Source organism: Papio anubis, chromosome 2, assembly GCF_008728515.1.
Source record: "Papio anubis isolate 15944 chromosome 2, Panubis1.0, whole genome shotgun sequence".
NCBI lineage: Eukaryota > Metazoa > Chordata > Mammalia > Primates > Cercopithecidae > Papio > Papio anubis.
In genome coordinates, this window is record NC_044977.1 from 159,821,733 (window position 1) to 159,834,945 (window position 13,213).

Below are 13,213 nucleotides of genomic sequence, written 5' to 3' on the forward strand. Positions count from 1 at the left end.
GTGTGTGTGTATCTATATATATATCTTTATGCCCTCAGACACTGATTTTTTTTTTTGAACGAATTAGTAACAGTGCAATATTTGAGCATTCATTTTAAGGTCCTTGCTATAAACTGCCAAATATCCCCAAAGAAAAAGTGTAGCATTACTTAGACTGCCCCTTTCAGTGCACAAAAGTGCCTTTTCTCCTGCATTCTCAGTAATACCTCCAACTTTTCACTTCCTTCCTTTTGAAGCTTCTATCACCACAAAAACAAGGATACAGCCTCTGTCCTAGTTGAATGTCCCCCCACAGAGCCTTCGCTAGCCCCAGCCTGAGCAAAGAAGACAGAGAGGAGAGTGTGTCATCCCTCAGCTCCCCCTTGGCCTTAGGGGCTGGTCCCCTCAGAGGGTTTATTCAGAGGCTGAGGATACACTGAAGACAGGAGACATCACTGTGGTTCTCAGCTTGGAAGACTGCCTCACTCTCACACCCTTTTATTTCTTTATATATTCCTCCATCAGCTCCTGCCCTTCCAGTTATCATCTATACTTGGAGACTCTTAGCTCAGGACTCTTCTTTGAGCCCAGACTCATGTATTCAGCATTCTCTAAATATTAATTCCACTTGTATGACTCACAGACATCTCAGACTCAGCAGCCCAAAACCAAGCTCTTCATCTCCTCTTGCCCTCTGCACACCCCTTGCCATCTTCCCCTTCCTCTAATGTGTCCTGCTCACTCAGTAGCTCCTTCTTACTCCCAGGAGTCAGAGGTCCAGAGCCTAGGGGCTTTCCCTCATGCCTCTCACTCATTCTCTACCCCACAGCCCATCAATCAGTCATGAAGGCCCATCAATTCAGTGTCTCAAATATCTCTACTATCTACCCCTTTTCATCCCTTCCACAACCAGGACCAATAGGTGGCTATAATGATCTCTATGTGGGGATTTATTGAATAGGAGAGAAAAGAAGGAAAATAGCATTTCCAAAACATTTGTATATGCCTGATGCTGGGATCTTGTTAATGCTCATTAGATATACAATAAACCCATGGAATAGAAAATATTACCATTTCACAGATGAGGAAACTGAGGCTCAGAGAGGTTAATCTGCCCAAGATTCCATACCAGGGAGAGTATTTGGAGCCTTATGTGTGATGCTTGCTCTACCATTCTATAGCAAGAGTGAAGCTAGGGGGCTGGTTCAGTGGCCCTTGTAGTGGTTTGAGTAAAAGGGAACTCTCCTCAATGGTAAGCTCCTTGAGGATAAAGAGTGAGTGTGAATCACTCTGTGTATCTCATAGGGTTTAGCTCAGGGCCTGATCAAGTCCTGCCTCTGTCATTTATCAGAGACAGGAGGGTTTAGCAGTTAAGGGAATGAACTCTGGAACTGGACTGTCTGGATTCAAACCCCAGCTCTGCTAATTACTGGCTATGGAACCTTGAGCAAGTTACTTACTCTTTTTGTAGTGGGCTAAACAGTGGCCCCCAAAAAGATATGTCCATGCCCTGAGTCCTAAATCCTGTGCATGTGAATTTATTTGAAAGAGCCTTTGCAGATCTAATTAAGTAAAGGATCTCAAGATGAGAAGGTCATCCTGGATTAACCAGGTGGGCCCCAATTCTAGTGACACAGAGGAGAGACAGAAGAGAAAAGGGCCACGTGAAGAAGGAGGTAGAGTGAGGCAGTCACAAGCTGAGGCGCTGCAGCAGCCACCAGACGCTGGAAGAGACAAGAAGCAGAATCTCCCCTAAAGCCTCTGGAGTGAGTGTGGCTCTGCTAATACCTTGATTTCAAACTTTTTCCCTCCAGAGCCATGAGCACATTTCTGTTGCTTTAAACCACAAAGTTTATGGTCATTTGTTATGGAGGCCCTAGCAAATGAATATATTTGGTCAATGAAAAGAGTCAAACTCTGTAAAATATTTGAAGGGATTTATTCTGAGCCAAACATGAGTGACCAATGGCCCAAACATGAGTGACCAATGGCCCAGGAAAACCTGAGAACATGAGCCCAAGGTGGTCAGGCTACAACATTTTAGGGAGACATAAGACATTAATCAATACATGTAACATATACATCTTATCGGTTCAGTCTGGAAAGACGAGGCAACTGGAAGTGGGGTAGGGGGCATTCAGGTCATAGGTAGATTCATAAACTTTCTGGTTGGCAATGGGTTGAAACAGCATTGTCTAAAGACTTGGAATAAATAGAAAAGAATGCCTGGATTAAGATACGGGGTTGGTGAGGCCAAGGTTTTATGCAGTGAAGTGTCCAGGTAGCAGGCTTCAAAGAAAAGATGACACATGTTTCTTATCAGACTTAAAGAGTCTTAAAGTCTGTGTTGATGTTAATGCTGGTCAGCTGGGCCTGAATTCCAACAGGGAAGAGGGTATAATGAGGCATGTCTGACTCCCCCTTCCTAAACTAGTTTTCTTAGGTTAAGTTTGGAATACCCTTGGCCAAGGGGAGGAATCCATTCAGGTGGTCAGGGGGGCTTAGAATTTCATTTTTTGGTTTACAATTCTGTATACCTCAATTTTCTCATCCATATGTAAGCTTATAATACTTACCTTGCAGAGCTGTCAAGAGAATTAAGTGAATCAATATACATAAGGCACTTTACAGCAGTAGCTGTCACATAATCAGTGATTTCAAAGTAGTGTTTATTATGACTCTTTAATAGCTGTGTGACCTTAGTTATTTTTGAGCCTATGGTCTTTTTCCCTGTGAACAAGTAATAACAAAAATACTTAGCCTAACTATAGTATCTCAAAATGGGAGTTTGCTTCTTTCACTTAAAAATGGTCAAAAAATTCCTTCAAGCTTCTTCTGTCCTAGGAACTGCTAACATTCAGGTGTCAAACCTCACTGAAGACAACTTACAACCCACCAAAGGCAGTGATTGAAAAGATACCACGTGCCCTTGACCCAACAGAATGCTCTGGCTGGGACACTAGGTGCTAGGGGATGTGAGTCCTTTTCTCTTTCTCCTGGCTGCCACCTGGTGTGGCTGGGGGAGGGAGATGAGAAGTGGAGGTGGGGGTGAAGTGAGGGGCAGATGGCCTCTGGCTAATAACTGAGCTGGGTCATTTGTAATGATGACAAGGCATTACCCAAGAGATGAAGCAAAGGTGTATAATTAATACACAAGCAGTCCTTAAATCTCTCTCTGAAACCCTCCCTCCATTCCTTCTCTTGCTAATGAAGTCAGAGACAGGGTAAAAGCCTGTAATTACACTTGAAGTAATTAGAACGTTGTGAAATAGAAAGCTTAAGATGGGAAGCCCAAACTAATAGAATACCTATTGCTCTTGTTATTCTGACTCAGCCTGCCTAGGGTGGTGCTTTTGTAGGTCTCCACTGGAGAGCTGAAGACTGTACTGAATTTGCATAAAATGTAGACACACATGCACATCTGCCTTTCTGTCCCCAGAGTGACCAAGAAAGCATCAGCATTGTGCCTTCCTCAGTTTCTACAACTTTTACCTATTAATGAAAGTCCAAATCAGCAGAACAGATTAATTTAAAAGCCCTTCCAGAGATATTTAAAAATCTGAGCATTTTATATTCAAACTGTTTTTCTACATGCAATTCTCCCTTTCTAGCTCAGTGCTTCTCAACATCAGTGTGCCTGCAGAGCACCTGTGGGTCTCCTTAAAATGCAGATTTGGATTCAGTGGGTCTGGGGTGGGGCTGAGATTCTGCATTCCTAACAAGCTCCCCAGCCTTGTTGCTGCTGTTGGAGGGGACGGGATGGGGGAGTGGTACACAATGCGAGTAGCAAGGATAAAGTCCTTCTTGGTTCCACAAGTGACTTCACTTGCCTCCTACCACAGCAATGATTCCAAACTTCTCATGTAGAGCTTGAAAAATGAATAAAAATTTTCGATTGAAGGGAGAGAAGAGAAAGTGAGGAGGAAGAGTGGAGGAAGAAGGGAAAAGTGGGCGGGAAGGGAGGAGGGGAGGGAGGGAGGGAGGGAGAGAATGTGTGTGAGTTCGTGTAGGCACATGATCCAGTGTCTCTTCTTATAAGGACACCAGTCCTATCAGATTGGGGCCCTATCCTTATGACCTCATTCGACCTTAATTATCTCCTTAAAGGTTTTATCTCCAAATACAGTGACTCTGGGGGTTACAGCTTCAATATGGGATACACAATTTCATCCATAACACTAACTGACCTTAGATGAACTCCTTGATTTCTCTAAGACTTGATTCCTTCATCCCAATTGCTTAGAGACAAGAAAGAGTTTGATCATTAAATGACAAGAAATGAATTCATCTAATTAGCATTAAGTGTTCCACATATCATCTGTCACAGAATAGGTGTCTTAGTTGTGTTCCTCCAGACATAGTCAAGCATTGGAGGCTCAGTAGATTATTCGTGAGGTGAAGGAAACAGCAGGAGAGAAAAAGAGAAATGAGATAGCAAAGAGAAAACAGTCAATAAAATAAAGGTGCATTAGCTAACAAATCACCACTGGCAGAAACTGGAGCTTCATTTCACTGGGACAAGTCAGGCACCCATGTTGAACAAACACCCAGTGTCAGCCCTCACTACTGAGGGAAAAGAGCTGAGATATTTATGTACCAATGAACCATCAGTTGCTGGTTGAGATCTGCTCCCAAGGGATGCCTACCTCCCCACTTCCATCTTGCTGTGCTTGTGGATGGTAGCCATGGATAGCAGAGGAAACTTTCAGGCAAAGAGATGCCTGAATTGGCTGTTGGAAGTCCTACAAGCTCTGCAAGAGGGAGGCCTGGGCAGTTCTGGGCAGGTTTACCTTGCCTGCTATACAGTGAGAGACCAGGAAACCTTAGTTCTCTGTAGTGATTGGTCCTAGTAATTGCATTAGTAGTTTGCAAAACACTGGAGAGGCTCCTGTACCAAAGAATTCTAGGGCCAAACAAGTGTAAGAATGCTTGTTTCATGGGATTCACAACTAAAGCTCTGCTGAAGTCTGTAGTTGAAATGTTCAACTTTGTATAATCCTATAATTTCCAAACTTATTTACACAAACACTTTTTCAGATAATATGTATTTACCTTTTAAGGAATAAAAGTTGTGTAATGCATGTTTTGGGGCTATCAAATTAAGGCTAGTAGAGATTTCACTACATTGTAAGATTTTTAAATCTGTTTCTCTTCACCATTGTAGCCTGTGAACAGTAACTGCTACCTAGAAAGTATTCAATAAATATTTGTCGTTGTAACTATTTTAAAGAATATCAAAAAAATAATTCTGAAAATATTTTCAATAAAAGCAGCCTCATGAAAAATGGCCATCTAGTTCCCAAAATGACTGTTTTGAAAGACTTTGGAATAAAGTTCAGCTGACTATAAACTCATTGAAATACCAGTTTTTTATTCTCCTTGCTTTGTTCCCATTCACTTAATGAAACTGTGCATTTTTCTAAAATTGAAGACCCATGCTGTTAGAAGGCATTGTCCACTCTGCTAGAGAAGAAGCACTTCTCCCCAGATCCATGTGTGGATGCAGATAAGAAGCCTAATGGTACTAAGGTCTCTCTGGTCCAACCTTGCTAAAAAGAGTATTTCAACTTCTATTTCCTCCCTCTACACGTCACCCTTTGTTGAATACCAAGGTTTGCAGCTGTGACCCCATCATAGGATGTAAAGAATCAAATTAAGGAACTTTTGACAGATGCATCCCTTTTAACCTTGATGTCAGGCACAATTTGCTATTTGTTGGCCTCAAATGTCAGCTGAAGCCAGGGTGAGAGTCCTTGTGAGTCTGACTTTCTCATCTTCTGTCAAGACCTAAAGCGTTTTTGAGCTGGGTGCAGTTGCTACAGCTGCAGCAAAGTATACATGATAAGTGGGATTTGCAACAAATAGGCTTTCCTCTACAGATCACTGCTGCCGCTGGGCTTCCCTGCTATTTTTGCCCAACTGTCCTGAGAATGGCAACATCAATGGAAACTCATTGCTTGACCACCATTATTCCAATGAAAAATTTGAAACCCTGATTATTACTCATTCCTTGGAGCTGAGACAGAAACCTCGAGGCTGTAAAACAAGTTCTTTTTCTTTTTTTTCTTTTTCAGTTAACTACTTGTTATACCCAAATGCCCATTTCCTAAGAAGGGATATTTCCTGGGAAATTGCTTATCTTCCTAGCATTTGCAAAAGGCAAAAGCTGGCATCTAGTAGCATTTTCTTCATTCCCTGCAAATGGAAACATTGGTATTTCTAGATAAGTTAAGAATAAGGAGAGAGAACTATGGCCATCCAGGTTCTCTTGGGATAAGTTTCCTTTACTCTTCCTTGAATAATGATAATGTGAATCTTGTAAGATACTGTCTGTAAAAAATGGTCTACCCACACCTGCTAATGCAATGAGTGGGCTATTATAGTGCTGAGATGGTTGTTGGGGTCTCCTGACGTCAGGGGAGTAGGTGACCAACGTGGATGAAACACAATGACAATGGACATTAGTATTTCTGAGACCAGATTTGTTTGGGAAATGGGATATGTTGCCTTTCTTTAGTCAGATGTTGACCTGGCTACTGCTTACAGATGACCCTTGTTTTGTCATTTACACATGTGTCTTCCCCACTTCCCTTGCTGGAAAAAAACCTGCAGAGAAACTAAACTCCATGAGGTTAGACATTGCGTCCGATTTTACTTACCACCCTATTCTTAGTGCCTACCACCAAGTCTAGCATACAGTGGGGGCCAAATCAATATTTGTAGAATGAATAAAGCATCTGCAAGAAATATTTTCTCTTCAGATTATAGCAGACTGAACATCAAGATCCTTAAATCTGCTTGTCCTAGGGAAGTTCTCTGGACTTCTTGCATTTGGCACTAGTAGTGACTTGGTATTTTCATTGCTGTAACACAGAGACAAAAATATATGAAGATTTCAAAGAATGAGTTTACCTCCTGGCCTTTCATGGTGATCTCTTTTCCTGTCTTTCTGTGAATAATATATGTACAGTATCATTGCTCTGCTAATAAAAAATTACTTCAAAACTTGAGAGCTTAAAAACCCAAACATTTATTATCTCAGTTGCTGTATGTCAGGGATCAGGGTACAGCTTTTCTGGGTCCTCTTCATATATTTTTGTCTCTGTGTTACAGCAGTGAAAACACCAAGTCTCTACTAGTGCCAAATGCAAGGGTCTCTCATGAAGCTGCAATCAAGGTGCAGTTATCTCAAGGCTCAACTTAGAGGAGAATCTTCTTGCAGGTTTATGCTTCTGGCTCTTAGCCAGAAACTTCAGTTTTTTGCTACATGGGTCTGCCTATAGGACTACTCACAATCTGTCAGCTAGCTTCCTCCAGAGTAAAGGCTCTGAGAGAGAGAAAGAATGAGAGATAGTGGTAAGATATAAGATATCATCTCATATAAGATATAAGAGATAAGAAATCACAGTCATTTTGTAACCTATTCTCAGAAGTGATATCCCATCACTTTTGTATATTCTATTTTTTAGAAGCAAGTCCACTGGGTCCATCCCACACTTGAGGAGAGAATATTACACAATACCATGAATATTACAAAGCTAGGATCATTGTGGACCATGTTAAATAGAAGCTTCCAGCCACAATGGATGATGTTGTTCCCTGTAAGCATAAGTGTAGCTTTAACTTGGTTCTTTTCACCCTTTTCTTCTTTGAGAATCATGGGTTGCCAAACAATCATGGCTTCAATGCCTTGTCAAACTTCTCTTTCAAAAAAGGAAGAAAGAGGAAAAACAGAATGGGGCAAGTTCTGCTAGGAATAGCTTTCAATATGACGATGATTTTAGTTGTCATTGCACAGGTGCATTGGCATTGAATCATGAAGAGAACCCCAATTACTCCTATTAGCTTGTTTGAGCATCAGTTTTCTGATGACTTACTTTATGGCTTCCTAATGAATATATTAAAACTAGAACTCTAGAGGTTATACTTAGCCCTTTAGTTCCTTTCCCTCCCTGCACCCCATCTCCCACTTTGCCTGGAGGCTTAATGTTATATTTGAGATCATTTTGAAACTTCATCTGCTTTGTCTCAACATACATGTTCAAAGTTGTCTAATTTTAATGTAAATCCTTCATCAACAATTAAGCCACCTCCCAATTGACTGCATTATCTGTAATTATTCTTCACTCACTAACTCTCTCATATCACACACCATAAGAAGAAAGAGAAAAGGAAATAACCTATATTAGGAGAGGCTCACTGACAAACCTTGAAATATAAATTGACACGAATGTGAATGCAGAGTTTTGTAAAAAAATTTTTTTTAAATAGATCTGCAGTTAAATGACTAGTATCTCTACCTTTTGTTTCTGTTTGTGCAGATTGTTTCCCAGAGAAAGCTATCCAAATCCTTGCTGAAGCATGGGAACACAGCAGGGAAATCGTCCATCACGGTAAGCAAGCCCTCCCTAAGCAGCTGTCTGCCCGAGTGGAGAGCCTGGGAGGACTGGCCAGCCAAAACCGGACACTTGAGAAGCAGACTTTCTGACATTGGGAGTTGGCGCCACAACAACTGAACTATTGAAATCACTCCCTTATTTTTCTTTCTTTCTGTTTTCCGACAATACAATTTTGATCCTTCTAACTCTAGGAAAAATAAATAAGGAAAGGCATTTGAAAGTAAGGTTATTTAATTCTAGTAAGCACTTCTGCAATTGCAAGGTAGATTTTAGTGGAGGAGAAAGATGTTGTTGAGCACAGTGAGATTATGGAATTGTTTAGCATTTTCACACCATCAAAGCTACAAAGCTACCTGTCCTTGTCTCTCATTTCTTTTGAGAATTCAAATTTTGCTTTGACAGCATTTTCTTCAAGGTTTGGTTTGTTGCCTAAGAAACAAAGAGCTCAGCATTTAACACTCCTCTTTGATATAATAGTTCGGAGGTTTACTGTGTGATTCAGTAGCCACTAGCCACATGTGGTTATTTAAATTTTAACAAAACTATTTAAAATTAAAGCAAATATTCAGTTCCTTAATCACACCTGGCCACATATCCAGTACTCAATAGTTACAAGTGGTTAGCAGCTACCATATGGGACAGTGTAGATTATAAAACATTTCTATAATTGCAGAATGTTCTATCGGGTAATGCGAGACGTATTTCTAAATAAGAGCTTACATGTTCAAATGGAATGCCTGGTATTGGAAACTTTGACATCTTCTGTTACAGACCTTGAAAAAGGTAGAGAATTTGGTCCAACCATTTGGATGTATGGAGCAAAACACAAACAAACAAACAAACAAACAAAGACAAGCAAAAGAAACAAGGTAGAAAAAACTACAAGGAAATTCTGAATTGCTAGAGAGGCAAATGGCCAGGAAGCAAACCTCTTGAGTTCTTTTGAACATTCCTTTTTAAGTAGAGAGAAACCAATTTTTTTTTGAGATGGTGTCTCGCCCTGTCACCCAGGCTGTAGTGCAATGGCACAATCTTGGCTCACTACAACTTCCACCTCCCGGGTTCAAATGATCCTCCTGCCTCAGCCTCCCAAATAGCTGGGATTACAGGCACCTGCCACCACACCCAGCTAATTTTTGTAGTTTTAGTAGAGATGGGGTTTCACTATGTTGGCCAGGCTGGTCTCCAACTCCTGACCTTGTGATCCAACTGCCTTGGCTTCCCAAAGTGCTGGGATTACAGGTATGAGCCACCACATCCAGCCCTGATTTTTTTTTTTTTTTTTTTAAGCACAGGAAAAAATTCAAAAGAGCTATCAGTGAAAGTCATGGCCATTCTCACAAGAACTTACCTTAGTTTATCACTTGAATATTTTAAATGACACTGTCGTGTTAAAACTTTTTCTTGACTGCCATCTTCAATCCTGAATCAAAGTGTTCTTTGAAGACACTGATGGTGCTTTGGGTTCACTCCCAAAGCCCACAAACCCAGTAGATCCAGGTATGAATTTGCTATGGTTCTTTCTCAAAAGAACAAAATCTCATCTTGCCATATTTTCTCTGAGATATCCTGAGATTTCCTTTCTTCACACATCCCAGAAAAGTTTGATCTTTTTCTTAATTTTAAGTATTTAAATACTCCTCAACTTTGGGTCTTTAGATCAAAACATTGGCTTTAGTAGCTTCTAGAAAACACTTGAAAAGGTACATGAAATTTTCTAGGTCTATGCAGTTGGGGAAAATCACAACTTTCATCAGTTCTCCAAAGGTGTCTGTGACCACAAAATACTTAAGGGTCAGTAATCAAATGAAATATAAGAGGCGTTAAGGTGGTAAGGGACAAAAGAGGACCAAATGAAAAATACAAACATGATAGTTATTGGGTTATCAACCAGTTCTGGAATTTTTTCTATATACCTGGACTCACGTTCTCTACTCTCAGTTGTTCATACATTTTTGGGTCTATCTGTCTTAAGGCAGCCATCTTAGCTTTAAGATTAAGTGTAAATAACTTAAATTTTCCAAAATATTTGGAATACTACCAGTGCCTATTGAGAGCATATGGACCCAACTCATAATGGAATTGTTGAGCCCAGATAGAAAAGAGGTAAAATTGAATTAATAGTATCTTGACATAAGCAATTTGATAAGTGTATCCATGTGCTGTGGCCACAGAATACATGGTAAATCCTAGCATTATTTATAAAGGTTTTAACTTGTCTGCAACTTGACTGGCTTCTAGATTTTTGTTGCTTTTGCCGTCATTATTTTTCTCCTAACTTTCTCCACCGATTTCTGCTCCAAGGCTTTGTTGAGAGTCACTAACTATTAAGTATTGGAAAATGACCTGTTGTGAGAAAGCCTTTTGGACAATAATTTCTTCACCTATGCAAAAATCTTTGTCAGGAATGGTCTGTACTTGGGTGTTAGGGCTTAGATCCTTACATATACACACATCTTCATCTCAGAAAACCCAGGGACAGTCTTCTGAAAAATAAGAATTAGAAAAATTTGACATGGAAACTAGTTTATTCCACCATTTCTTGTTGGTCTCACTCAAAACAGTAAAGAAATATTGCTGTTTATCCTTCTCGATAATTTACCAAAGGGAGACATTGTAGTTAGTTATAGAAATACTATCCAATGCCATGTGACTTTCAAAGAAAGAAACTCTTCCAAACTGCTCTTCTATTTCTTCCTCCAGCTTGGGTCCCACCTCTTATGTTCTCATGCTCAGCATAAATGGTGTCTAGTTATTCACCATAGTCTATTCCAGGGAGTTCCCTTGAATGCCTAGAATTGCTGTGCTATAGTCACTAGGGTTGTGGAAAAACTCCTTGCCCAACATTTGTCTTTGTTGAGTTTTGAACCAAACAGGAACTAAATTTGCTCATGGGTTCTGGAGCTAAGGAGTTCACCCTCTACTGCAGCTGATGTGTGCTTTTTTCCTTTAGGTGATTGCTGAAGAATTATCTGGCAATGACGACTACGTTGAGCTTGCATTCAATGCACGGAAATTGGATGACAAGGTAAAGTGTTTGGCATTAGCCTTATTGAAGGAAGTAATAAAGCTAGCACACAGTTTAATCAGATTTCTCCCTGCAGCTATTTTTCCCTTTCCACCCACATTATCAAACAGATCCAAAAATTCAGAGAGGTCTACAAAGTAAGGTTTCCCCCACATTAAGAAGCGATTTATGAGAAGGGGAAGGGACTATAATTAAAACAGGACAATTCTATGACACTAAGACTTTCCAAATGCCACAGGTGAGATGTGCACAGGTAAATATGATTTAACCCCATTTCTAGGGACATTCTAAGGGAGAGGAGAAGATGCAAAACAGAAGAAAAATGACATTTATTAAGCACCTATGTTTGCCAAGTACAGGTTTAAGAGCTTTTCATGTGGTATCACATTTATTCATTTGTACAATTCCTATTTATTGGGTATTAATACTCAGCCCATTTATGCATTCACTCATTCACTCTTTTATTTGTTAATTTGTTCACTCATTCATCATTCATTTTCCTAACCTTTTTTGGGTGCTTGTTATGCATGACGTGGTGGAAAAAAAAGATATATCAAAAATAGGCATTCCACTCTCACATCTGCAACCTGGAATTCATCACTGAAGTAAAACATACATCTAAAAAACAAATGGTATAGTAATACTATATCCATAATAGAATGTGATAAGTGATATATAATAGTGTGTCCTGGTAAGGCCAACTTATTCTACCTGGGGACATCAGGAAATACTTTATCCTTATAAACTAATTATATTTGGATTTTAAAAGTGTCTTGAGTAGCTTATGTGAAACCATCACAGACTGCTACATTTTTAACATTAGCATGAACTAGATGCTGGGAACTGCAGTGTGTATTGATGTCAGTTGGGAGCAAGCTTTTAACTTCACCTTTTCACAACTGTTATGCTCCTTCTCCTTCATCATCTCCCCAGATTTCAGAAGAACTCACAAAACTTTGTAGTATCTTCCCTGGTGCTATTATAAGCCATTGGGTCAGTGTATAGCAGTCTTAAGTTACTTGCTTAATGGCTTATAATGGTTTCTCTACATTTAGTAGGCTCTTGAGTGCCTCTAATTTGTCATCTGATTTATATTACAGTAAAAGGGGGTTTGGAGGTTTGTTGGACCACTTGGGTTTGAAGTGTTTGAGCAGTTTCCGTTTAATCAAATGAACACTTGCTCATAGAACTGAAAGAGCCACCCACAGCACTTAAAATGGTTCTAAATGGCTATTCCCACCATTGGCCGTACTGATTGTCCAGGGCCCTGGTCATTGCTGAGCCTCATTGCCCCAGTGCTGGAGACCCCAGTTCCTTCATAATGTGGCTGTATCTTGTCCAGATCCTTAGTAACTCAGAAAACAAATCAGAGGTCTTTGCTCCAGTTTGGACTCAAGGTAAATGGTCGCCTCAGATGGAAAGAGGGCAAAGTTGTAAAATGGAGGAGTAAGATGATACCATAAAGATTATTTCACACAACCTCTTCAGGAAATGAGGGCTCAGCAAGGTATGATGATTTACCCAAAGACACAATACTACTGCTCTGGTTTTCTACTGCTGCATGGTAAACCACCTCAAATCTAGCAACGTAAATGAAGAACTATTCCATTATAGCTAACGATTTTGAGGGTCAGAAATTCAATCAGGGTTCAATTGAGCAGTTCTGCTGTCTGTGATGTTGATGCAAGCCAATCAGTGGTACTCGGCTGGTGGATGAGCTTGTCTGGAGGGTCTACACTAGCTCTACTCATGTGCCTGGCACGTGATGGCTGAATGGCTAGGCTTAGCTCGAACAGTCTACCAGAGT

The 13,213-nt window shown here is 40.2% G+C and overlaps 1 protein-coding gene and 2 long non-coding RNA genes across 6 annotated transcripts in view; 1 reads left to right on the forward strand and 2 right to left on the reverse strand.

Annotated features, from left to right (window-relative positions):
* CPNE4 (copine 4) overlaps positions 1-13,213 on the forward strand; it is a 505,087-nt gene that overhangs the window by 331,638 nt on the left and 160,236 nt on the right. For all 4 annotated transcript variants that reach the window (XM_021934867.2, XM_021934870.2, XM_021934868.2 and 1 more), the window contains exons 4-5: positions 8,301-8,372; positions 11,332-11,406. In XM_021934867.2, coding sequence (XP_021790559.1) covers positions 8,301-8,372; positions 11,332-11,406 — 147 coding nt within the window. The remainder of the gene's footprint in view (positions 1-8,300; positions 8,373-11,331; positions 11,407-13,213) is intronic.
* Positions 1-13,213, reverse strand: part of LOC116273837 — a 64,088-nt gene that overhangs the window by 15,010 nt on the left and 35,865 nt on the right. The gene's annotated exons all lie outside the window — the stretch shown is intronic.
* On the reverse strand, positions 6,986-8,365 carry LOC116273838. Its single transcript, XR_004182295.1, has 2 exons — positions 8,280-8,365; positions 6,986-7,306 (listed from the first exon to the last, which is right to left on the reverse strand). It is a non-coding gene; the product is annotated as an uncharacterized LOC116273838 (long non-coding RNA).